At 40.9% G+C, this 26,603-nt stretch overlaps 2 protein-coding genes across 3 annotated transcripts; both read left to right on the forward strand.

The window, feature by feature from the left end:
• On the forward strand, positions 176–18,725 carry LOC8054316 (rho GTPase-activating protein REN1). Of its 2 annotated transcripts, none has more exons than XM_021445798.1 (24): positions 176–293; positions 1,243–1,361; positions 1,795–1,874; positions 2,404–2,535; positions 3,588–3,624; positions 5,453–5,529; positions 6,405–6,475; positions 6,559–6,637; positions 6,951–7,095; positions 8,036–8,140; positions 8,315–8,392; positions 8,641–8,696; positions 8,788–8,857; positions 9,032–9,116; positions 9,325–9,568; positions 9,668–9,877; positions 11,635–11,799; positions 11,882–11,934; positions 12,559–12,619; positions 12,697–12,780; positions 17,301–17,417; positions 17,501–17,670; positions 17,775–18,018; positions 18,155–18,725. In XM_021445798.1, the coding sequence occupies exons 3-24, from the start codon at positions 1,839–1,841 to the stop codon at positions 18,323–18,325; spliced, it is 2,490 nt and encodes an 829-aa protein (XP_021301473.1). In that variant the 5' UTR covers positions 176–293; positions 1,243–1,361; positions 1,795–1,838; the 3' UTR covers positions 18,326–18,725. The 2 variants fall into 2 exon arrangements, with proteins under 2 accessions (XP_021301473.1, XP_021301476.1); XM_021445801.1 differs by having other exon boundaries at positions 8,039–8,140.
• On the forward strand, positions 19,020–24,966 carry LOC8054317 (imidazole glycerol phosphate synthase hisHF, chloroplastic). The gene is made up of 17 exons (XM_002465488.2): positions 19,020–19,367; positions 19,450–19,731; positions 19,837–20,006; positions 20,095–20,209; positions 20,563–20,618; positions 20,703–20,741; positions 20,820–20,918; positions 21,138–21,200; positions 21,289–21,351; positions 21,437–21,519; positions 21,892–22,000; positions 22,069–22,122; positions 22,849–22,936; positions 23,011–23,048; positions 23,190–23,295; positions 23,977–24,143; positions 24,696–24,966. Exons 1-17 carry the CDS (start codon positions 19,208–19,210, stop codon positions 24,753–24,755), a joined length of 1,752 nt encoding a protein of 583 aa, XP_002465533.1. The 5' UTR covers positions 19,020–19,207; the 3' UTR covers positions 24,756–24,966.

Below are 26,603 nucleotides of genomic sequence, written 5' to 3' on the forward strand. Positions count from 1 at the left end.
CCGTTGCTCTGACACGTCGGGCCCGGAGGCCGCGGTCCCAGGATGCAGTGAGGCGGGGTCGTTAGGCTATGTATTTGCCACGGAATTTCCCGGAGAAAGTGCGGGCGTGAGGGACGAGCCTGAGCGGCGAGAGAAAATAGAGCGGGGAGACCGGAGCGGAGGAGGCGGCCAGGAGGGAGGGAGGGAGGGAGGGGATCGAGAGGGACGCGCGCGAACAGAAGAGAGGAAGAGGAAGGTGGCAGGGTCGGTTCCGCGCGCGCCGACGTGAGATTCCGGGCCGCCCGTGCCCGCAGGTGAGCCGCATTGCCGCCGCCGCTCTTTGATCGGTGCGCGTCGTGCATTTGAGGGGGTGGTGTGCGGAATCCTTCGTAGGATGGGATCGAGGCGCGTATGAGGCAATGGGGTTGCCGGGTGCTCGTCTGGCTTCAGGACGCTGTGCAGGCTGCATTGGTTTGGTTTTTGGGGGAACACCCGCTTGCGCGTCAGAAGAGCTGTGTTGCTGTTGCATGCGGCCATGCGGGAGGGGGTGGCGGTGGCCCAATGCGTGCTTCATTGACGAATTAGATCAATTGATGTAGGGCGCAGTGCATGCAGATCGTTGTGGGTGTGACTTTTGATCCATGAGATTTTTGTTATCTGTCAGAAATGACAAGATTTTCAAAACAATTCTGTGTCCGTGTCATGTGCAGTGTAGACTTGTTCTCTCGTCTATATTTTAGTGCATGATTTCTTGGTGATGTCGTGTTCCCCACCCATTGAAGATTGTTAATTAGAGGTTGCGTCATTTAAGAAAGATGCTCTGATACCGTGCAGCTTGAACTCTCTCCTCAGAAGCATGATATCTTGCCTGAATTGCAGTCAGCCTGTTGAGTGAGGCGAGGCATAGCAAAGCTTATGAGTGGAATGCTGCTTCAAAATACTGCGGTTTTAATTCTATAAGAAAAAGCGGATATAGACAATTATGCAGTTACTACTGTGTTAAGAATCATTTAGAAAGTTAATATTTTGGCATCCAAAATTCTACCATGAAGCCAAGTTCAATTATTTGCGGGATTCATGATGTTGGAGCTCTACTCTTATCAGTCTATGATTTCTAGTATAGTTTTTGTTCTCTAACGAGTATATTATATATACTGTTACATGAGCAAGACCATGAGAGTTTCCATAGTTTTATTAAATTTTCTCTCTCTCTCTCTCTCTCTCTCTCTCTCTGTGACTATGTTGTGCTATATGATACTCCAGGTTCAAATAATGGATTAAAAACTTAAGCTGACACTTATGGTGGATGCTGAATTCAACCCAGTGAATCCGAAGCTGACCCATGAAGAACTAAAATAAGCTTTATGCTTCAGTGCCTTCTGGTAACCTCCCTATTCCTGTGAAAATCTAGATTGGAATTCAGAAGATCACATCACAGCCGCTCTTGCTTAGCTATAATTTATATGATACTACAAGTCGATAGGATTGGTAGGTCAGCAGTTGGGCTAACTGGTACTTCATGCACATATTTTCAGTCACTGTCCATGATCATGGCTTAGCTAATGTTGTTGTTAAAAAAAAATTCTCATTGTGAATATGAGGAATTGGAGTTTATGCATGAGGATTATTACTCGAAGAACTTATAAAACTAGTTCAAATTTTAAAACATCCATCCATATTACCAGTTTTCAACAGAAAACCACTGAAACATGATTACCTGTTGGAACCTGGTAGTTTCTTTCTTTTCTATTATTCCTGCATAGATTAACTCTAATGAAATCATCATTAGTAACACTGTACTTATCGGTGGGACAGAAATCATCCTGAGGTCTTCATAAGTCAGCAACCTAGAGCAGAAAATGTCAGCTCCGGAATTCAGGACTTCTCACCAGCAAGTAAGGGGGGCATATGTTTGATGTTTCACTTACATTCTTAATTCGCATATCTTTTCCATGTCCTGATCCTGTTAGTGATTTTATTAGTAGTTTTTATTGGACTTTACCATGTCACTTTAGTGAAGTTCAGTTGATTCTTAGTTTCACTTAAGAGATACCGGATTAATGTAATGTTGCAACACAAAGCGAGTTGATAGAGCTCAGTTTGGTTGATCAACGGGTAAAATGGTTGTTATGTTGTTCATATAGTTCATTGTTCTACTGAAATGGTACCATTGTTCAGTCTGATTTGCTCTCGAGATTGTTTTTGCTAACAGTATATACACATAATTGCTCATGTAAAAAGGTTTCACTTTTCCTCTTTCTAATTAAACTGAAGTTTCAAAAGGTCTTGCATCTTTGGATTGTTGCATTTTTCTGAGTATTAGTTTAACCTGCTTTGTTTCATTCTTTTTTGAGTGAAATATACAGCTGGGGAGGCCCCCACTGTGAATTTTATTAAAACCGCTTTGTTTCATATTCTTGACAGGTATCATCTTCACAGTCCCCTGAGAATGTCGGTCAACTCAAGGTCTGCCGATGTGGGTCGGGAGACTCTAACTTTCAGATCACTAATAAATCTGACGCTGGTGAAAATTCACCGACATGTCCAAACTGTCAGGTCTGTTGGATTTTCTTGCAGTTAAAAAAATGTGTTTTCACAAAGCTGTGCTTGGTTGTACATAAAAACAAAGATGCAAAGGGCATTCTCCCAATGGCCTTTCAATGTTCTATTACTAGAAGATACCCCGCGCTGTTCCTGATGTGGATATCTTGCAATTAAGAGGCTGGAAATTAATTGGATGACATGGCTATTAGTGGGAGATGATGTGGATAGTTAGTGGAGGATGATGTGGATGGTTTGCATGTTGAGATAGACTTGCAGTGCCAAAGGGCCTCTATCTAGTCCAGTTGGTTAGAGGAACCCAGCGGCACTCCTTAGGTGCTGGGTTCGACTCCCCTTGGGAGCAAATTTCAGGCTGGGTTTAAAAAATCCCCTCGTCATGCCAAAGCACAGGTCGAGGCCCGGTCGTGGTCGTTCTCACATGGGCTACAATGCCGCGGTGTATGGGTGGGGCAGGGGTTCGGGGGTTTTCTCGATCTGTGTGAGAAGGTCTTCTTCTTAATGCAATGCCTAGGGTTGTCTTACCCCCGAGTTTTTTTTGTAATCCTCTGAGCTACAGGCCCACCCCGTCTCCACTGGATCTCTTCCCGTGGATGGTTTGCATGTTGAGATAGACTTGCAGCTCCAAAGGGCCTGTAGTCCAGTTGGTTAGAGGAACCGAGCAGCACTCCTTAGGTCCTGGGTTCGACTCCCTTGGGAGCAAATTTCAGGTTGGGTTTAAAAAAATCCCCTCGTCATGCCAAAGCACAGGTCTAAGGCCCGGTCGTGGTTGTTCTCACATGGGCTACAATGCCGCGGTGTATGGGTGGGGCAGGGGTTCGAGGGTTTTCTCGACCTGTGTGAGAAGGTCTTCTTCTTAATGCAATGCCCAGGGTTGTCTTATCCCTGAGTTTTTTTTGGAGTGCAGATTAGCTTTATAATATATCACTTACTTCAGATTTACTGTTCCTAAGTCTCAGTTGCACTTCAACCAGCATTTAGTCATATTGGATAAAACTACAACTGCATAAACACTATTAATTCAGAATCCACATATTCTTTTACTGCAGGTTCTTAAGAGTGGAAATTTACTGCTCTCATCTAAAGGTATTATTTCCTGCTGATACTATGCATAAATTCTGTTTTCACATGGCTACATTAACTTGTGGTAACATTTTCATATGTATATGACATAGAATGATTATCCTTCTGATGGTCTAAAATTAGACCAACATAACCTTCTAACTTCTGAATTTACCAATGGTCGAGCTTTCAAGTACAGAAGACAGAAAAACGTACATCTTGTGAAGTCATAGCAGTAATCTCAATATCTTATGTGTATCAGAATACAGATTTTGGAACCATGGCAAACTGTATTGTGATGGATGTGTACTTATATATGCATGATTTTTAGATGATATGATATCAGCCAGCAGAGTGGATTATATATGAAAGGTAGATAACACGAGTAAAATTCATGGCTGGTCCTTGAACTCGGCAAGTGGTTTCATCCGGGTCTCTGTACTCCGAAAATATTATATTGTCTCCCTAAACTTGGTTTCGGATCTCATCTGGGTCCAAAAGTGGCTCAACCCACTCCATGTGTTTATTCTTTTTCTTCCATTTTCTCTCTCCTTCTGTATCTTCAAGCGTGTCTACCGCGAGTGCCATTGGCAAGGCCACTGCAGGCGTTGTGAGCGGGGATGCTGCCTGCGCTGCAATTGGGGCCACCACAGACGAAGTGCCACTGGTGGGGGCGAGGCGAGGATGGCCGCGGGCGCCGCTGGTGGATCCATTGTGGACGCTGCGGATAGGGCGAGGCTGACCGTGGGCGCCACGCCGAGGCAAGCTGGGCCTCCGGCTGGCTGGCGCTGCAATGACTGAGAATGGGTCCATGCTGCCACTGAGCGAGGCTCCCATGCGGCCGAGGGCCCACATGTCAGGTCAGGGCTGGTCGGCTGGACGTGGGAGAGAAAAGGAGAGAAGAGAAAAATTAAAATAGAAATATATTCCACTGATGGATGGGTCCCACATGAGAGGAATTGTGGACATGACATGTGGACACACAGCATAGAGAGCGGGTTAGGCCCTGTTTGGTCGCGGATGAGACCCGGAAGCAAGTCTAAGGACCCAAAAGTAGCATTTTGAGAGTATAGGGACCAGGTGACAGCCCCCCTGCCAAGTTTGAGGATCGCCCATGAATTTTACTCATCATTTTGAGTGGCATCTTCTGAGTTAGAGTAGACCATGTTATAATCTACTTGCTCTAAACAGCATGGCCAAGAAACATACGATATCTGTTTATAATTCTTATAAAATCATATGCTTAAAAATTTTGGCGCAAGGTCGAACAAGCTTTGGTCAAGTCTCAGCTGTTGGCGTTGGGGTGTATGTGTGTGTGTTGTCTTTGTATTTTTGTACTATACTCTTCCAGGGGTGAAGCTAGCAGCAAATCCACCCTGGTGTATCACTAAAAGTGTATATATGTTTTATAGAGATATGTGGTAAATCTTAGGATCTTTAGTAGCAAAATTATATTTACCCTGATGCATCAACATCAGGAGAGCTGAAACCCCTGTACTCTTCTTCTTAATGAAATGATACACAAGCACAACCCTCTTGCGTATTCGAGAAAAGTGGTGGAGTGTCTATAGGATAGTTGTCCATGTTGCTTACACCTATACTTAGCCCAACATATAACAATAAGAATTTCCCATATTTTAACTACATTTAGCATGGGAGGTTTCTTTGCAGTTTAATTAGGTGGGTCAGGATATTTCTGCTTTCACATGTTCCTTTCTAATGTGGACCTTTTATAGAAGCTTGGTTGCTTCATTCTGTCATCTTTACACCTGATCACTTCTGTTTCAACATGAAGTTTTACATATTTCTGTCTACTCTACGCTTCCCATTTCATTAATTGGATAGATTACAGGGATTGGCTGGACAGTATGGAAAAAGCGTTGGTTTATTCTTACAAGGACATCATTAGTGTTCTTCAGGAGCGATCCTGTAAGATGAATTGTTATCATTCCTTCTATACTGTTTCCCTTTTCTTTAACTAATTAGTCTAATACCATTTTGTAGAAAATGTACTCTGTTGTGTCTCTTTGCTTCAGTTACAATGCTCTGAATAATTTAAATTGCTGTTTGGACTAGAATAAAATTTGTTGTAATAAAGCACACTCCAAGGTGAAGTGTATTCTGAAAGAAGACATTAGGTAGATACCTTTATCCAGTGGGGTTAGACCCCTTGATACCTATACTATATGTCCAACAGTTCAACTAAGGGTAGGATGCCGGCTGGGGAAGCTACAAACTGTACCTCGTCTATACCCAATGGGCCCTCGCACCCTGATCAGATCTCGTTTGATCTTTTCTGTTCTGATGTTTTGTTAGCCTTATGAAACTTAGTATATAAATTCAACAAATTTGTTTTGAGGAAGAATAAGTATATGAATCCAACTCTTAGCATCTTTACCTAAACTCTACAGAATATTTTTAACAAGAAGTTTGTGTTGCTCACTATCCCCATCTGCTTGCTTAGATTTACCTGAGCTGTAATCAAGTAAAGCAAGTTATACCCACTGTTAGCACTTAGCACCCTAGCAGATGAACTACAAACTAGCATCCTGATTTGATCTAGGTCATTGTATCATTATTCACTATACCTACATAGTGTAACAGGAAAGCTGAATGAACCTATAACTATAAGTGAAGTGGTCCTATAGTTTGATTCTGTGCAAAAAACAAAATGATAATTCTACTAATGGCTGTGTATGTAACCATTTTCAAGAGCTAAACATGATTGCAGTTACATGTAAAACTGGTGAAATGTTAGGTTATGCACTCATTGCAAATATCCCCAATTTCTGATTTACCTGCAGAGTGTTCCCCCTCCCAAAGGAAGTGAACCAATTGTTACACTTGGTGGAATTGACTTGAATAACACTGCAAGGTATGAATTTAATGCTGATATTTGTTGAAGTATAAATCTCCTTCAATAATTTCTTATAAGCTTATATCTTGTGCATGTTTCAGTATGATAGTCAAAGAAGAAAGGAAAGTTATAACGGTCGTCTTTCCTGATGGCCGTGATGGGCGCACTTTCACCCTTAAGGTTGGTTGTGTACCACGGTTCAGTTTCTTAGTTACTATAGGAGGGTTGGCATTTGGGAGTGTGTGAGTGCGCGCGCGTGTGTGTGTGGTGTTGTTTGGGCTCTTGCCCTGTACTCTCTTCTTAATATAATGAGGCGCAGCTCTCCTGCATTTTCGAGAAAAAAAGAGTGTGTAACGATGTTACTGCTGCAGTGACTAGTGGGGCAACAGGTGCGTCAGTGGGTTTGGGGTTGCAATGTGGGTGTCCAACAATAATTAATAAGGCTCATGGTATCAATGACAGGGATTTAATGGTGTGATTTTTCATCAAGCAGGCAGAAACTACAGAAGACCTAAATGAGTGGAGAAGTGCATTGGAGAATGCTCTGGCTCAGGCACCCAGTGTTGCAAATACAGCGGGACAACATCCGATAGTCAGTACTGACATAATAGAACCTGTTGAGGCTGCTGTTGAACAATGTAAGCTATGTTTACTTTATCATAAGTTGCATGTATGACTCTTTTTTACTTACTAATAAGTCATAATTTCTAGACCAAAAGAAATTCGACTTTTTTGGGTAAACAATAGGCTACTCAAAATTTCAATGGATATATCAATTCCTAACAGAAATTGATAGCTCTTGGCTCCTCCCTTTGTACTTTTTATCTCCTTTCTTAATGAAATGACACACAGCTCTCCTGATTGTTCGACAAAATAGCTATTGACTCCTGTCTTTTTCATCTGATAGCTTTGCCTGTAAAAGTGTGGTGATACTGTTCCAATTTGTGTTCAGCTACCTTCGTTTTACATGTCCTTAATGTGTTGTTGATTTAGAAGTTCTGTAACGCCTGGATGAAAATGACTTATGCTGCGAAAATGACTCTGTTGCAGATAAACATTCTAATTCTTTGTTTGATTCTGTTTGTTTGTGCTTGTACCTAGAAACCAGAGTTTTCTAGGACACTAACTTAATCAAGTTGCATGCTCCCTACAAGGGCTTGGCCAACCATTTGTTAGTCAATATACATGAAGTACCTTACATATTTCATCAAAATCACTGCATCTAGTCATCTCAAGAGTTGAAAAGAGAATGGAGGATATCTACAGTTGCACCAGTCATCCATTATCCATGAGTATATATAAATATAAATAGATTTTGGGCCTCATGAACCAAGACAGATACACACACCAAGCTACCATGGATACATATAATACAGGTGGCATAGAAAAAATGAAAATTTGCATCAAATGTTAGATAATGCAGTATATTAACATCAGAGACTTCTCACAATGGAGCTTGAGACTACAATATTTGGAATAGTTTTTTTCGTCAATTTCATTCTTACTGTGATTCAGTGGGGAGGGACTGAATCTTATCATGGAGTTGGAATACAAATAAGCAAATTCGATCCATTGCAGCAGATGATAAGTCTGTAATCGGCAGACCAGCAGAATTTGCACTTGTCGATGCTGATGGCAATACAGCATTTCTGGAGAAGGCCTTAAAATTCATTGAAGATTATGGTAAATCTTTTTTCATGTTTTAATAATTCAATACACAAATTTGCCTGGAATTTCCTGTAGTTACGAATTTGTGAAATAAATATCCTGGTGAACATCAAATAGCATCCAAGTACAGGTCTATATATATTTACCAAGTTGATGTTCAATAACAAGTGGGTCCCTCCCTCTTTCTAGGTGTCAAGGTTGAAGGAATTCTCCGTCAGTCTGCTGATGTTGAAGAAGTCAAACGCAGGGTTCAGGATTATGAAAAGGGTGATTTCTTGTACTTTGACCATTTTACCTTTTAAGTAAAGATAACTAGGTTTGACACTTCTCAGTGTCTTACCAAGAGCTTATTGTATGTAGTTCTAGTAAGTTATTTTTCTTTTTATTATATCCATACATATTTTCATGAAACTAGTTTGGGAGGATGTAAGTTTGGATAGCCCACGAGTTGTATTTGCTCTGGCTTATTTGCTTGCTATGTGTTTAAAATCACATCTTTCAATATGAATTTGTAGGAAAGAACGAGTTCTCCCCAGAAGAGGATGCACATGTTATCGGTGACTGTATTAAGGTATGTACTTGACAAGCATTTACTATGATCTACAATAGGAATAAACGGTTCTATTCTTTTAGTAATGTTTGTTGATTCTCATTCACTGCAGTGCATTCTTCGAGAGATGCCATCTTTTCCAATTCCGGCACCATGTTGCACTGCCCTGGTTAGAGCTTACCGTAAGACTGACTTGAAACTTACTTGTTTTTTTTTCAGAAATCTGCCCCATCTTGATTTTCAGTGCCCAACTACCTTTCATGGAGTACATACCAAAATACCAGCTTAATCCCTTATCTACTAACAATTGTGTTATGCTAAAAATTATAAACTGATCAAAACAAATGGTTGTACAGGAACTGACAAGACGAAAAGACTTGATGCTATGAATAAAGTGATATATGAAGTATTCCCAGAACCAAATCGTCAATTGTTGCAGAGGTATGTACCTATAATGGTTTGTTTCCAATGTGTCATCAACCAAATTGTAGACTGCACAAGTAATGTTCATGGTGTCATGATCCCTACTGTCTATGTTCATTCTTGAAGAATATGTACATGATTTTTTTTCATATTTAATAGTTTCCTTTAGACTGTATGGTAAACTGATAATCGCAGAAATCCATGAGACTCATTGCTTTTCTTTTAGGATTCTCAAAATGATGCAGATTGTTGGATCACACAAAGCTGTAAATAGGATGTCTCCATCTGCTTTGGCAGCTTGCATGGCACCGCTTCTTCTTCGTCCTCTTCTTCTTGGTGAATGTGAAATTGATAGTGAATTCAGTATGGCTGGGGATGGTTCATTCCAGTTGCTTCAAGCTGCTGCTGCTGCCAACCATGCTCAAGCTATTGTTATTATTATGCTTGAGGAATATGATCAGATATTTGATGTACCTGCTTTTCCCTGCACATACTTTTCTTTGCAAGCTCGTTCCATTTGAATCCGTACTGCATTGTTATGGATTTTAATCCAACAAATACCTGTTTAGGATATTGAAGATGGTTCGTACTCTTCAGATGCTTATACCGAGTCTGACATTGACAAGGAATATTCAACAGACAATGACATCCCTGAAGACGATGGTTCCTATGGTTCTGGTGAAGATGTTGAAGAAGATTTAAATGATGATACTGAAGACTCTTCAGGCATGAGGGTTGAATGTGATAGTAACATTAGGATTGATAATGCAGATGCTAAGGTACTTCATCTAATCACTGGGTCCTTTTCTAATATTATCCAAAGGAGGATATCTCTTTTCCTGTAAATCTTTATGATCGATATCTTGTTTTTATCATGCTATTCATTGTCTTGCTTTTAGCATTCAGAGCTTATCTTCCTAAACGTAACCATTCAGTGTTCACAGACCTGGTAAAACATTTTCCGTTTCACCAACTTTTTTTTCTTGAACACGCAGGAGATCTGCATATCATTATATTAAGAAGAAACATTTTCACCAGCAATATTTTGTTAAAAATAAATTCTAAATTATCTACTTGAAATGATGATTATGGATTCTGGTTTTCTGTCAAAAGTTCCTCCACTGGTCATTAACTTATTATATGATAAAAATCACTTTGAATCAACAAAAATTTGTACTAACTTTCCCTAGAATGAATTAGCTTTTCTCATATTGTACTCTGTTCCATAGCGTTTTTCATCCACCTCAGACAGTATCCGAAGGAGAATAAAAGGAGAAGATGCTTTATGAACTAACTCTGTGGTGGTCTCTGGCCCTCCCTCCAGAAACTAACAGAAAATTGCTAAAAGAAACTAGGAAAAAAATACGTCACCTAACAAACACCTCAAGGCAGAACTTTAAAAAAATCCGACTTGTACCAATAGTTCATATTGCAACAGCTTTGTGACCTCTATCTAGTTGATATGTTGCTATCTGATTGGGCTTGTTAAATTTTTCAAAAGAAGCAGTAATTTTGTTATGGAACAGAAATTACTGTTCTGGACATAAGTCCTTATTCTAGTCCTTATCTAAAGTAAATTTAATGTGATCAAAAGGGCCTCAATGATTGAATTCTTACTTGACCGTGTGTTTTTGTAGGATCATTTTTAGCAGAATATGTCAATAACAAGTAATCCTTATACGAACAAAGTTATGCTAATTGATTGGTTAAACAAAAGCCTTTGCAAATATCCTCACTATGGGCTATAAAAACTTCTCCATTGTACATAACTTAAAACTTGGATGGTGCAAATTGAACCTGGTTGGCTGAGTAGCAACTACCTCCACCTGCGAGTATATCTCAGGGAGACTCAATAAACTGTCTCTTAAGAAGAACTCTTTTTTTTTTTTGAACTTATCTTAAGAAGAACTCAACTAGTTATTTGTTGTATCTGAACTGACTTAAGATTTTATGCTTTCATATTCAACCGATAGCCCAAAATCCCATTAATTGTGTTCTGGTGACACATGTCAGCACTCAGCAATTCATTCAGTATTTGAAGGTAGCATATAATTGTAATGCTAATAAGATACATCTTTATAGACTGCTACTATGTATTTCATTCAGACAGCAACTGTATAGGATGCATGCAGCCATGAGAAAATCACTCGTGACATCTGAAATGATGTGGGTGATTTTTTTTATTATTTTTTGTAAAATACTTTTTCTAGATCACACTCTTGAAAAATTAGTGGTTAATAACATTCTTTTTACTCTGAAAAGTCAAAAAAGGCCTTTCTTTTCTTGACTGAAAAGGGATTACTCTAGGCATCTTCTTAAGCCATCTAATTTCATTCTAAGATGAGAAAAACCTTGGTTGCAGTAACTCAATATTCTTGGAAACTATATTGATAAGACTAAGATTCTATGCATAACACTGCATGAAGTCTGAAATTACTACGTTACATTTTTAATTTTTAAAACATATAAACTTTCCTTTCTCATTAAATGCCCTTGCAACCTGTTTGTTGCCCTTACAATTTCTCATTACCCATAGGTTAATAACAATATCTTGAGCGACAATGATAAAGTTGTTCAACCTCCTGCAAGGGCCATGGATGATACATCTAAAATGCAGAGCAACAGTTCATCCGCAGATCATATACAAAAACAAAATGCTCATTCGTCAGTAAGCAAAAGGAACTCATGGGGGCGTACTTCAGTAAGTTTAATTGTTACTCACATAATTCTATGTATTAGAGTTAGTATTATCCTACAATCTGGATGGAACACTTTATTTACAGGCAAGAAAAGGCTTGTCAACAGAGGAGGCTGGCTGTTGCAGTGATACCGACGAGTAAGTAGCCTTCTATGCAATGCAACTGGGTATGTGCTATGTATCGGAAGAGTTATAGACATCTCCTAAAAGCAGCAAATTCTTTTTCGTTTGTTATTTGGCTAGTTCTCCTCAGCAACCAAGAACTCATCACATGATGTCCCAAAGAGACTAACTGGAAGAGCCCACTGTTAGGATTTAGTAATGGGAATAAACTATTTCTGCTCTTACATGGTTGCGCAGTTCTATTAGTTGGTGTGATTAAAAAGAATGTGATGGTTGTCTGCTATGGACCAAACCACTTTTAGCTAAAAAAGGTTATATTCCTTTTTCCATTCTTCTCTCAACTCCCACTTGTAGGATGATTAGTGCATATAAAATACAAACTTGCTTTTCAATTCATACAGAAAGTTTTTTTTTCTTTCACTGCATATAGGTTCATTTGCCCTTTGATTCTCCAAAATTTGTAGGCTTTATGAACTTGGCTAACTATTAACAGTTTCCTGTTGCCTTTCATTCTGAATAAAAATATATTAAAAAGGACAGATGGAAACTTATAAAGATAAAAATACAAGTCAGATTTAGAATTTACATCTGTTATTATTTTGAGCTGCCTTTTCTTTTCTAATTAAGCTTCTGAACTAGGGCTCATATTGCGAAGCTTGAAAACAAGAAGACCCATCTCCAATCTAAACTTACAGAGGAGGTACAACCTTTTCCCTAGGATCACACGAAAATCATGTAACATAACATTCTTCCATGTAAGATGATTCTATTTTTCAGGTAAAAGAAAATACAGTCCTCCATGCAAATTTAGAAAGGCGAAAAGAAGCACTACATGAGCGTCGTGTAGCACTTGAAAAAGAAGTAAGAGTTCAAACTTAAGGCCTGGCTTATTATTATTATTGTTGGTGGTGGTGGTGGTGCTGCTGCTGTTCTGGAAAGAGAATGCTCCTACCAGGCAGGGTTTGAACTTAAATTATTAAGAAAGACATAAGATATCATGCATTATGTTGAAGGTGAGATTGTTCTACTAGCAGTTATGCTGCAAGTACTATCCAAACATCCAAACCCAAGCGATAGCCTAATAAGTTTGAGACTCATGTTTTAAGAGTCAACAAATGGACTCCCTGCCTTTTGCTCGAGGCATGGTCATGGTACTCGGTCAGATAGCTGTTTGTTCTTTGTCATTTTGGATGCCCAGGACAACTGATATGCAATATCTTAACGTGATTCTTCTTCTTCTTTTTTTTTCCTTTCTAAAGCATGAATACATTCAAAACAAACATCTTCTTGCCGCTCAAACTTATCCAATGCAATCATTGTTGTAGGAATATCTCCCTGATAACAAACTGAATGAAGTTCTATTGGATGTTCTAATGTCATTACGCAGCCAACTTTTTTTTGAACGTAAGTGGCAGGAGCTCTGCCTTTCAATTAAGAAGAAGAGAGTTATATGTACAGGGAGGGGCAAAAGCCCAAAAGACACTGGATGCATGCCTCAGCATGTGAGAGCACACAAACAGTGAAACTCCGCACTAAGAGAAACAACCAGTAAGGAGGTTGCTGGTGGTGCACCCTTTTATGTAGGTCTAGGTTTTCCTTTGTAGCAAACTTTTTTTACTGCACATTTTATCAAAAGCGTATGGTTCTTTACTTGACTTGGGTTATCACCATGGTCAGCAAAGGATTTGAACATGGTGCCGCAGTGAAGCATTAGTTTATTTCTTCCTTCAGATAAAAATAGCTTCTAGCATGGTAATGTTTGGGTACAGAGGCAGGGGTGAGGGCAATGCCATTTAATAAACAATTAATAAAATGTTAAAATGTCACTTTGTCATAGGCTCATAGCCATGTATCCATCCGGCACTGGACCATATAGTCTGCTTCTGTATACTTTTTTTTTTGAAAACACAGGAGAGCTGCATTTCATAGTATTAAAGGGTGGTCCCCAACATGATCCTCACTCATACAGGGACCAAATATGGGTGAGGCAATTACACAGGCTCAAAACTTTTCCACATAGCTAACACACACAACTCAATTAACTGCCCTAGGTTGCAAAAGTAAGTCCTAACCCCAGCAGTTTCTTCGCACCAGCCATGCATCATAAGCCGTGCTCATCCTTCAGTTCACACAAAATTGTGTTAACTGAAGGAGAAACCCCCTCAAACACACAAGCATTTCTATGCTTCCAAATAGTCCAGGCGCCGAGAATAATTAGTGTTCACTCCTCTTTTCTGCTCCTTTTTTACTCTTCCCATCGTCTTGCGTCACCAATCTGCAGAGCTCCTTTCATTTTGACAGGGGACTAAATCTGTTAGCTCCAACGGATGGAACAATTTGAACCACACTTGTCTTGCCACCACGCACATTGTTAATAAGTGTTGTATCGTCTCATCCTCTTGATCACATAGATGGCATCTATCCGGATGAGGGAGGCCCCTCATAGCAAGCCTATCCACTGTCCAACATCTGTTTCAGATTGCCAGGCACAGAAACATTTTGCATTTAGCTGGGGCCCAGGTCTTCCATAATCGACGCCAAGGCTCGAAGGTCACAGCACCAAAGAAATAGGCTTTATAGGCAGATTTGGAGGAGTAACATCTGCTAGCATCAAGCCTCCAAATGTGACGATCCTCTTGATCAGTCAAAGCAATTTTTTTGAGAGAGTCAAAGCAATTTCTATGAGGCAGTCCCATAACTGTAAGAATTCTCTAATATCAACCCAAGACAAGCCTCCTTGGATGTCCCTGGGCCATTCCCCATTGTTGAGAGCTTCAGCCACCATCCGGGTCTTGTGTGTTCTTGGAGGGACACATGCAAAGACTGTTGGCACAAGACTTTCAATTGAGCAACCGTGCAGCCAACGATCAAAGGGCTATTGAGTTGGTATGCGAGGGAAGCTCAAGGTCAGTCCATGGACGATCAGCTCTGGTCTTCTTAAGCCATTGCCATCTGATTTGTAGTGCCCAGGCCATTACCTCCAGATTGGGATGCCTAAGCCTCCAAGATCCAACGGTTGCATAACCTTCTCCCAAGCCACTAGACAACAACCTCCATTAGCTTTTTCCACCTCTTCTAATTTTGTCCACCGCCTTGATGAACCACTTTGGAACGTTGATGGCAATTAACAAGTGAACCGGCATTGCTGAGAGAACAGCATGAACTAAGGTGGCACGACCTGCCCTGTTCATGAGAGCTGCCTTCCAGCATGGGAGCTTGTCAGCGATTTTCTCAATCCATGGCATAAGGTCCCTCTTCTGGAGCTTCTTATTTGACAAAGGCAGGCCCAAATATTTACACGGAAACTCCGAGATTGAACAAAGGTAGAATATCTTGAATTGTTGTTAAAGAATCCTCTGCACAGTTGATGGGTATAATATTGCTTTTCTGAATATTGGTTTGCAGCCCTGAAGCCTCACCAAACACCCTGAGAATGTGTCTAGTGATCTGCAGCTTTGGTTTTTATAAAAGCAACATTATCAGCATATAAAGACACTCTTTGTCCAGCCATGCGTTGAGATAAAGGTTGCAGCAGCCCCTCATTCCCTGCCTTTGCAAACAAGCTATTAAGCACATCCATCACCAAAATAAAGAGCATGGGGGATATCCCCTTGCCGCAGCCCTCGCTGATTCTGCAAGATTTCTCCCGGCTCACTATTCACTAAAATACAGGTTGAAGAAGTTGATAGCAGATTAGAGACCAAGTTGCACCATGGCAAGCCAAAGCCCAAATGCTGCAGCACTTCTAGGAGAAATGACCACGACACCGAGTCAAACGCTTTTGAGATATCAAGCTTGAGAAAGAGGCTAGGCACCTTCTGTCAATGTAGCACTTTAACTGTTTGCTGCACTAGGATAAAATTGTCATGTATGCATCTTCCACATATAAATGCACTCTGATTCATAGATACCAAGGAGTCCAAGAAGGGTGCCAATAGATTTGCCAGAATCTTGGTTATTAGTTTAGCGAAGCTATGCACTAAGCTGATGGGGTGATAATCTTTTGCCGTCATTGCATCAACCTTCTTCGGAATCAGAGTGATGTAGGCTGCATTTAGCAGTCCAAGCCCCCTTGCATCTCCTTGCTGTAAAGAAATGGTTGCTGCCATGCCATGAGATCTGCTTTAATCACCTGCCAACACGCCTTGAAAAATCTGCCTGTATACCCATCTGGACCTGGGGCTCTATCTGCCGGCAGTGATCTGATTGTCTCCCAAACTTCATCCTCTGTGATCAGGCTATCAAGGATTGATGAATCCATACTGGCCCTATGGAAGAAATCTAGATCCAAGGTTGCAGATCGGTTTGGGGCTGTGCCTATCAGATTCTCATACAAATCAAACAAAATCTTGTGTTGATCATCTTGAGAAGTTACTATCCGATCACCATCCATGAGTTTGGGTATATAATTTTTCCTTTTTCTGAACGTAGCCTGCTTGTGAAAGAAGGATGTATTTGCATCTCCATCCTTTAGGTACCTTACTCGGGAGCGTAGTCTGGCAATAGTTCTTTCAAGTGAAGCTAACTTCAAACAAAGACGCTTCAATTCTCTTCTCAGCCAGTCCTCTTCCGGTGACAGTGATCTCCAACCTTGAGCGATTTCTAACCTGTGCAACACTTCACGTGCCAAGGATAACTGAGTTTTTAGATGACCCACTCCTTTCGTGCTCCAAGACTGCAGATCGCGGGTCAGCCGCTTCAGTTTGAAGGAGATGTTCTCAAGAGGGCATGATGTTTGACTTGGCTGATCCCAGGAACTCTTCACTGTGTCAAGGAAGCCAGGAAGGCATGTCCAGAAGCTTTCAAAGTGGAAACATCTCTTTCCCTTCACCCCATCTTTGAGACCAAGCACCAACGGACAATGATCAGACATCTCTGTCACGTGGCTCTGCAAAACACAATGAGGATATATATCTTCCCAGTCCACAGTACACAAGGCTCTATCCAACTTGACAAGGGTGGGGGAATTTCTCTCATTCGGCCAAGTATAACGACGACCCAATAGAGGTATCTCTTTTTAGTTCCATCTCATTGACAAAACGATGGAACCGTCCCATTAGCACCCTATTCACATTGTCATTGCTTTTATCTCCGGAAGAATAGATCATGTTGAAGTCCCCTGTTAGCATCCAAGGCCCAGCACAGAAACTCCTTACTTCTCGTAATTCATCAGGGAAGGCCGGTTTGTTTGCATCTTCGTGGGGACCATAAATTCCAGAGAACCACCATGGTTGCTCCCCAACCTCCTGAAACTTGATAGTTACAGAATGTCGGTGCACTCGAAACTATGCTGCATTTACATGCTTCTGGAAATTGTTTGTTGTGCTTGCAATGTTCTGCTTTTTCCTCTGCTCAACAAGAATACTTTGCACATTCAACAGGTGGAAAATTTACGAGATCAGCTGCAGAAGGAGAGAAATCTGAGGGCTTCATTGGAATCTGGGCTAATGAATATGCGGAGAGGACAAGTGTCCCTTCCGTCAACGATAGACACCAAGGTACCCTTTCTGAATCTGGCTATTGAGGAAGATAATGTTTTTCGCCATTTGAAGCTTTTTTCTTTTCTTTGTGTTGATAATAGACTAAGGCTGATCTTGAGGAAGTTGCTGCTGCTGAAGCTGATATTATGAACTTGAAGCAAAAGGTTTCTGATCTTCGGGGACAACTCAACAACCAAGTCCCATTGAGTTCCACCTCGTTATGTGAATCATGCAACAGCAAGCGATCCATAAATGCAGACAAGTTTGTCGAGTAAGGTTTTACTGCTGAGCATTCAATATTACTTTCTCACTGTTCATAAATTTGCCTCCTTTTAGAATCCTTGGTTGAGACATAATTGGCCTCCCTTTCTGCAGAGGTGAACAAAATGCCGGCCTAGTCGAAGCACAACCAATTGTAGGCTCTAATTCTGTACCTGACATGTTCTGGGCTACAAACCAAATGGTTCAGAAGATGTTGTATTCGAAAGGTGAGATTGGGAAGGACGGCCAAGACGGATCACTAACATCAAGATGGAACTTTGCACAGAGACCGCACTCAAATAGTCCAGTTACGAGCAGGGTTCAAGGTTCAGATGCCTATTCAAGTACTAAAACCGAGGTGATCACATTCTGCTCCGTAATAAACACTGATTTTACTACCCTGGGTCCCCATAATCACCTTTTTCTGTGTCTTGATAAGATTATGTTAACGACGCCACTTTGACTTGAAGTTACTAATGCCACTCTATTATCAGGAGTCTGGGGCCGCACCATCCTTTGCATTAGCCAAGCTGACTACTCGACTCAACTTTCTGAAAGAAAGAAGGGCCATGCTTGCCAGTGAGATGCAAAACTTAGATCTGGGTCGCTCCCAGGCCCAGAAGCAGACAGCTCCTCTGAAAAATGAGACTCCAACTGAGAAGTAGAATCGTGTTACTGCATCTTTGTTAGGCCACAAGCCCACAAAAGCATTGTGCCATCGAAGTGGGACAAGTCCAGCTGCCACGATCGATGCTGATGTAGGACTGCAAGGCAGTGACAGAAACCTTTGATTGGACAATGGACAGACTACCTAGCTAGAGTAAACTTGATTTGTAAATTGCACAGGTATATCGTGTCTTCACCATGATGATTCATATGTCAAGTTTTGTAGCGACACCCGGTTTGTATTATTATCTCCAAATACACAATACTCTGGGATAAAGCCAAAGTGCGCTTGCAAATAACTTTATCGTGTCTGTCTGGGTACTCTGGTATGTACATCAACTTCATTTATGATCAAGTTCAGTAAAAATACAGTCCCAGTGCTAAAGAGAGCAACTAGTATACCTGCGTGAACATTGTGCTCCGTTTTGTTTCGTCCATTTGCACTTTTTTTGAAAATCATAATAGATTCTGTTGTTTCATGTCTGCCATTTTCTCAAGAATATTCATCATTACTCTATTATTTCATGCTTATTTTTTCTCAAAAATAGATTCTGTTTTTTCTTTGAGGAAAAAAAAATATAGATTTTGTTGAAAAACATTACTCTGGCTAGGCCATTGAGGCCCAACGTCTATCTAAAAGTGGCCTACTGCCGGGCCAGCGGGGCGGCAGCGGAGGCCCGCAAAAAAAAAAAGGCCCGCTAGGGCGCCGAGACATTGAGCGAGTGACCGTGTGAACGTGTCTCTGAGGACGACCTCCCCGGCGCCGCCGTACGTCACCCTTCCGGCGTCGCCAGTCACCTCTTGGCTCCTCCTTCGTCGCCTGCTCCATCGTACCTGAGCGCGTGGCATTAGCGTCGATTGATTGGCGAGAAAGGGGACGAATGCAGCCGCCGCCGCAGGCGCAGGGAGCAATGGCTAAAGTCGCCGCCATCCTCACCGTCCCCTGCTCCGCGGGCCGCCGCCCGAAGCAGAGCAGCCAGCGCCGCGGATGCGGCTCCAGCTCCGGTTCCCTCTCCGTCCGTGCGTCCTCCGATGCAAACAGTAAGCGCTGCGTTCCCTTTCCCTTCTGGGGCTCGAGCCATGGCTTGACTTCTGCGTTTCGCTTAAAATTGCCTCCCCGCAGCGGTGACGCTGCTGGACTACGGCGCGGGGAACGTGCGCAGCGTGCGCAACGCCATCCGCCACCTCGGCTTCGGCATCCGCGACGTGCAGAGCCCGGAGGACATCCTCGCAGCGGAACGGCTCGTCTTTCCCGGTGTCGGCGCCTTCGGCTCCGCCATGGACGTCCTCAACAGCACGGGCATGGCCGACGCACTCCGTGAGTACATCCAAAGGGATCGCCCCTTCCTAGGCATCTGCCTCGGTCTCCAGCTGCTCTTCGACTCCAGCGAGGAGAACGGCCCGGGTATGCTCTTCTCACTTTCTAACCCCACTTCGTCTGCGACTTGCTTACTAAGCTGTGGAGTATGGATAAACGGTATTGTGGTTGATTTTGCATTTACCGTCACAGTGAGCGGCCTTGGTGTGATACCGGGCGTGGTCAGGCGATTCAACTCCTCAAATGGCCTCATAGTTCCACATATTGGCTGGAACGCTCTCCAGATCACCAAGGACACGCCACTGCTGCAGGGAGCTGATGGCCAACATGTGTACTTTGTTCACTCCTACCACATACTGCCTGTAAGTAACAGGTAAAAATGCCATTTAGATTCCCGTGCTTTGGTGTACTCATGAGGTGTGACTTGTTCTTTTCTTTCTACATGCTTAGTCAGATGCTAATAGAGACTGGATTTCCTCGATATGCAATTATGGTGACAGCTTTATATCCTCCATCTCGATGGGCAACGTTCAGGCTGTTCAATTTCACCCAGAAAAGAGCGGAGGTAAATGTATACTCCATCTGATTGTAAATACAAGTCAATTAGGACAGCAGAACAGTCTCCAATACGTCAACTTGACTCGCGATATCTAGGGACATATACTATTCCAAATAGAAAGAGTTTTATATTATGGTCTATGGAAGGATTTTTTTTTTCTTGTTTGATATGTTAACATTAATATTGTGTTGTCCATCTTTATGACTTTTTAGATATTGATAGTCAAAGCTAAAAAGAGTTTCCTACAACAATCCTGATTAATGAATGGACTTGTATTTGTGATCAGAGGTAGCAGTTGACACTTGGATTTCCTAAGTTTAAACTTAATAATCGTATAAAGATTCTTTTCCGTTGTGCAGCTACCGGGCTTTCTATTCTAAAAAATTTTCTCAGTCCTAACTCTTCTGGGACCAAGGTAATAGTAAAATTGTTTCTAGTATGCATTCTTTTTGTTTGATGTATACTAAATGTTAAGTTCATACTTATATTTGCAATGTAGGTCCCTGCACGTAGGAAAGCATCAAAACTTGCAAAGAGAGTAAGTTTTGTATTGTCAATGTTTCAGTGTGTACCACAGTTTAGATTGCCATCCTTCTTATTCTCTTAAACCGTCCAGGTGATAGCATGCCTTGATGTTCGGTCAAATGATAAAGGAGATCTTGTGGTAACAAAAGGTGATCAGTATGATGTAAGAGATCATACGAGCAGCAAAGAGGTACACATCTTTATTCATTAGTGCTAAGTGTGGTTAAAACTTATTAGACATCAGGATTAGCTCCAGATGGCACCTCGCCTAGTTGTAGGTGATACTTTAGGCTTAGTTCATTTGTCAAGGATATATTAAAATGACAATAAATCTAAGACAAATTTTTTATATTTTGGCTGATACACAGCTTTCTCATCAATTGTTCATATTTACATGACATGCTCATAGGTAAGAAACCTTGGCAAGCCAGTCGATTTAGCAAGTCAGTACTACATAGATGGTGCTGATGAGGTACTTTTCTGCATAAGATTTTTTTTCATGTTATAATTTTCTTTATGTAAACTTAATTATTTGATATCATGAATATCATTCCCCTTAGGTCAGCTTCTTGAATATAACTGGTTTCCGTGACTTTCCATTGGGTGATTTGCCAATGCTAGAGGTTAGTTTAAGATCTGTAACCTCCAATTGTTGTCTTTACTCTTTAAACCCCTTTGTCTGGTGTGGTGACATGGGATCTTCAATAGGTACTGCGGTGTGCCTCTGAAAATGTTTTTGTGCCACTTACAGTTGGTGGGGGCATACGAGACTTCACAGATGCAAATGGAAGGTTATTTCTCCTGTTATGTTCTTGAGCAATAGGGAGTCCAGAAACTATCTGCTTAGCAACCTAGTTTTCCTGTTGACTTGCTAAGATAGTTTTATTAAATATTGTGTTAACTTCATTAAAGGGATTTATTGAAGTTGATCCCAATTTCCTTATTTTCCCAAAGTTTTAGGTGTGAGACAGTTTTCATCTTGTCATCTTGTTTCTTGATTCCTTAGCAACTCTGCATGTTTACTGTCTTCTGATTCGAACTTTTTTTTTATGGAAACTTTTGGCTCCACCTCCAACTAAATTATCAATAGGTAGCATTTGTTGCTTTAGTTAATACTGAGACGGGAAAAATATTTCCATGTAATCATGTATATTTCTTCTCAGATACTACTCAAGCTTGGAAGTGGCATCAGAATATTTCAGGTCTGGTGCTGACAAAATTTCAATTGGAAGTGATGCTGTTTATGCTGCTGAAGCCTTTTTACAAACTGGTGTATGTATTATATTTTTCCCTACAATGTTCAGTTATTTCCCCACTATACAGTTTTTTCTGCGTATCAGGTAAAGACGGGGAAAAGCAGCTTGGAGCAAATCTCTAGAGTATATGGCAATCAGGTTTTTCTTTATTCATTTCTAGATAATTACAATTTTGTTTTCTATTGGTTTGCTGCCAAACATAAGTTAAAAGGTCGTATCTGGTTTATTGTTACTAGCTAGTTTTCGTGATATATGAAAGATGTTTCCTTTTGTTACATTTTATTTTTCTGAAAGAAGTAACATCAGAAAATATCATATTCAAGTCTTTGTTCTGCCATCCATATGCCACCAAATTTCAGAGGTCCTTTCTATGTTTATCTTTTATTCTTTTTCTTTTTGCTGAAACTCTGATTTGTGGTCACATATCCTATGAAACTATTAAAGCTCTTCTAGATGTCACCATCTATTAACATGATGACTCATGGCAGCCTATCAAGGTTCAATAAGCAGAAGTTCCTTATCACTTAAAATCATTAAAAAAAATGAATTGACTTAGTTGGAAACTGAAGTTAAAACGAGATGATATCATATTTGCCATTGATGACCAATTTGAGCAAAGGCCAATGGCAACCATTTGGTTCCTGCCAGTCTTTTCAGCTGTGCTGTTCATACACTGATCAATCAATCCAGTAAAACTGTACTTATATATGTGCCTCATTTTGCTAGAAATATTTAACAGTATCCACAATATGCTTTGCTGTTTAGCATTCAACTTAACCATCTACATATAAATTGTTATTTCTATTTTATCACTATTGTTATATAACCTATAAATCGCTCATTATAATTATTTCCATTATTTAGGCTGTAGTTGTCAGTATTGATCCTCGGCGGGTATATGTCAAAAGTCAAGAAGATGTGCCATTTAAAACTGTAAAGGTGTCCACTAAAGGTATATTCTTATTCCTTGTCTATGTTGTAAACTAGCAGTTGTGTTTTACGTTGTCATGTCTCATGTATTTCCAGGTCCATCAGGAGAAGAATATGCATGGTACCAGTGTACAGTAAGTCATTCTTATCTGGCTTTAACCACATAGGCTGTTTAAACTTTGTGCTGCCTTTGTACTCTTGTTACGCTGAATTTTAGGTTAGTACTGGCAACTATGACTTACAGTGGCATGATTGCTGATTTATTTCTGTTTCAGGTGAATGGTGGACGTGATAGCCGACCTATAGGAGCATATGAACTAGCGAAAGCTGTTGAAGAATTGGGCGCAGGAGAAATACTTCTTAACTGCATTGATTGTGATGGTATATTCACAGTTGCTGAATGATTTATGTTTTGCATGCAGCTATGGCATAGTTACAATGTTTCAGCTTTGTTGCACTATGGTTTTGTAATCCATTTCATACAAGTTTTGTGACATGCGCTTTTCCAGTCTAGAATTATATTTCACCCTATTCATTCATCTACACAAGAATGGCAGGGTTTAAGTTGGCTCTCCAAGCCTGCCACAACCCTCTCCATTTATCTTGGCTAGGGATGGACTATGTTGAAACAACCGGTTAAACGCCCTATTCATATATAATCTTTTTTTCGTGACTGTGCCTTAGCACTTTTTTTCCTCAAAAAATACACAGGAGAGCTGTGTATCAATATATTAGTAATAAAAGGGTTTTGCACCCATAGAACACCACACAGTCAGACCCCTATTCACATATAATCTTATTGTCTATTGCAAAAGTGCATAATGTTTGACTAAGTTAAGCAAGTGCTCTATAGCCTTGGAATCTGTTTTTTCCTTTGTTAATATAGGTTGAACTAAATAGACCTTGAGCATTTAGTTCACTTAAACATTTAATAAGCTACATCTAGTGTTTGAAAATTTGTGGTTAGCGTTGAGGTTGCATGTTCACTTGAGTTTTCATGTAAATTTGTTACTCTTTGCATAGAGGATATATAGTCATGATTGTAATAAACTTATCCTGCAGGCCAAGGCTGTGGATTTGACATAGATTTGGTTAAAATGGTTTCTGATGCTGTGACAATCCCTGTCATTGCGAGCAGTGGTGCTGGTGCTGTTCAACATTTTTCTGAAGTCTTTGAGAAAACAAATGCTTCTGCTGCCCTTGCTGCTGGCATTTTCCACCGGAAAGAGGTTTTGATGTTTATCCTACTTCCTCTTCTATCTCAATTCTATGCCATAAACTATTTCCTGAGACTATTTTTTTGTCTAGCAACTTACATGTATCTTATCTCTTATCAGACTGGATTTAAAATCTCTTGCATAGCTTTTGGAATTCTCTTCGGCTAAAATTATGTGATTACTCAATAATTCAGCCGTGTTTGGTAGCATGGATGCAAAAGTTAGCAACTCTTGTTTACAGCATATTAAAATTATATGATTACTCAATAATCACTGCTACGATGCTAGACTTTTAAGGGAACCATTGATCTAGAAGTCGAATTTCTTTTAGTAGTATTATTATTACTAGAACTTGGTTATTATTATTGTTTTGTTTTCGTTCATATAACCTGCACAACTTTGTTGCTACAGTGTTAGATTCCCCCTAGAGTAATGTTTTGTTTAGTCCGTTGTTATTCTCAATAGATCAACTCACTGCATGCATTCCGTATGCAGTATGATAGAGATAGGATATGTCCTTGGGCCCGATATATTGAATTGACGTCCGAGCTTTATTCGTCACAGGTTCCCATACTAGCAGTGAAAGAGCATCTGGTCAATGCTGGTGTGGAGGTCAGGGTGTAGCAGGGAGATCCAGGTCAGGGTGTAGCATTCCTTCGGTTTGTTGAAAGATTCTTGTCTGATGTCTTAACTGCTATCAGTTCTGTTTATGGAGCATGTTGGCAGTGCATAGGCCCATGACGGGAACTGCAATTTGGTAATAAGTTAATAATGTGATGTTTAATAACAGATTAAGCATCAGTTTCTTTTGCTTGTGTTTTAATTTTCCCGCCTCTGACCTGTTTCGCGTCATAATCGTCACCTTTGTTGCATTGTAATGTTTGAGGCCACATTGCTCATCACTAATTGTACCAATACCATAGAAAGACACGCCACCAGCGAGAGCGACTTGGGCCTTGTTTAGTTCCAAAATATTTTGCAAAATGTGAATAGTATCAATTTCATTTGTATTTGACAAATATTGTCCAATCATAGACTAACTAGCCTTAAAAGATTCGTCTCGTCAATTCCGACCAAACTGTGTAATTAGTTTTTATTTTCGTCTATATTTAATACTTTATACATACGTCTAAAGATTCGATGTGACGGGTAAGTAAACAAGGCCTCGACGAGGCAGAGGATCGCGGTGGAGAGCGTGAGCGGGTGCAATGAGCCACGCCGCCGGCTGCAGGTTTACAAACTTTCAGCAGGAATCGTGCAGGAATTTCACAGGAAAAACACAGGAGCGGGAAAATATTTTCCCGTATCCAAACAGGCCCACATAGAGGGATTTCTCGATCAGAGCCAAATTCAGGGCTACCCACACACGCTTACAGCTGAGCCACGGGCTTGGCCGTGCTCGCGCAGTCGTATCGTGCAGCTCTCACTGGCTCACCGCAGCAATGCAATGCCATCGACAGCGTACATGGACAACGATAGGCACGGGCCAGCGGCGGATGATTCGGCGACCACGCGCAAGTACAAGGCAGCCGAATGCAAAAATTGCCGAGAGACCGAGGCAATTGGAATCTGGAGAGATACATTTTGATTTGGGGGCTGGTACTTTGTAGAACTTGTACTTGCACATGCCAATTACCATCAGAACTAGACTAGACACAACCCTTCTCGTAGTTCTGGGTGAGTTCTTGTAGTCAACCATGAGGTACTTGTCTTTGACGAATGCCGGTACAAGCAACAAACATTCAGGAAGCGATGCTAATTCTGAGTCAAGATGTCAGCATAGGATAGGAGTCGTGGCCATGGACAATGGAAGGTGCTAGGGGCGCTGAGATCGAGCGGTGCTAGCTCAATTATGAAGCAGATGGCGTTTTGCGCGATCCGATTCAAGAACCCTGTTATGTACCCGCAAGATTCCTCAGGAACCACGCCGATTGTATTGATAGAATTAAGGCCCTGCTTAGATTGATGATGAAAATTTTTTAGGTGTCACATTGGATATGTCGGAAGGATGTCGGGAAGGGTTTTTAGAAACTAGTAAAAAAACAAATTACATAGTTCGTCAGGAAACTGCAAGACAAATCTATTAAGCATAATTAATCTATCATTAGTACATGTGGGTTACTGTAGCACTTAAGGCTAATCATAGAGTAACTAGGTTTAAAAGATTCGTCTCGCGATTTTCAACCAAACTATGTAATTAGTTTATTTTTTATCTACATTTAATGTTTCATGCATGTGTTCAAAGATTCGATGGGATGGATGAAAAAATTTTGGGTGAGGAACTAAAGAGGGCCTAAGAATCAGAGGTACGAATGGAGACTAAGCAAGAACTAGACAGGGTAGCTAGAGCAAGAAGAAGATGAATCCAGGTTTGGGTCAGGGAAATGGCAAGTTCATTACAGGTTTGGGTCGGTTATATCCCCTAGTCGGCACACAGGCGGCCCAATACGCGTACCGGCTCATCCTGCGTTT

The sequence above is a fragment of the Sorghum bicolor genome, chromosome 1, assembly GCF_000003195.3.
Source record: "Sorghum bicolor cultivar BTx623 chromosome 1, Sorghum_bicolor_NCBIv3, whole genome shotgun sequence".
Classification (NCBI taxonomy): domain Eukaryota; kingdom Viridiplantae; phylum Streptophyta; class Magnoliopsida; order Poales; family Poaceae; genus Sorghum; species Sorghum bicolor.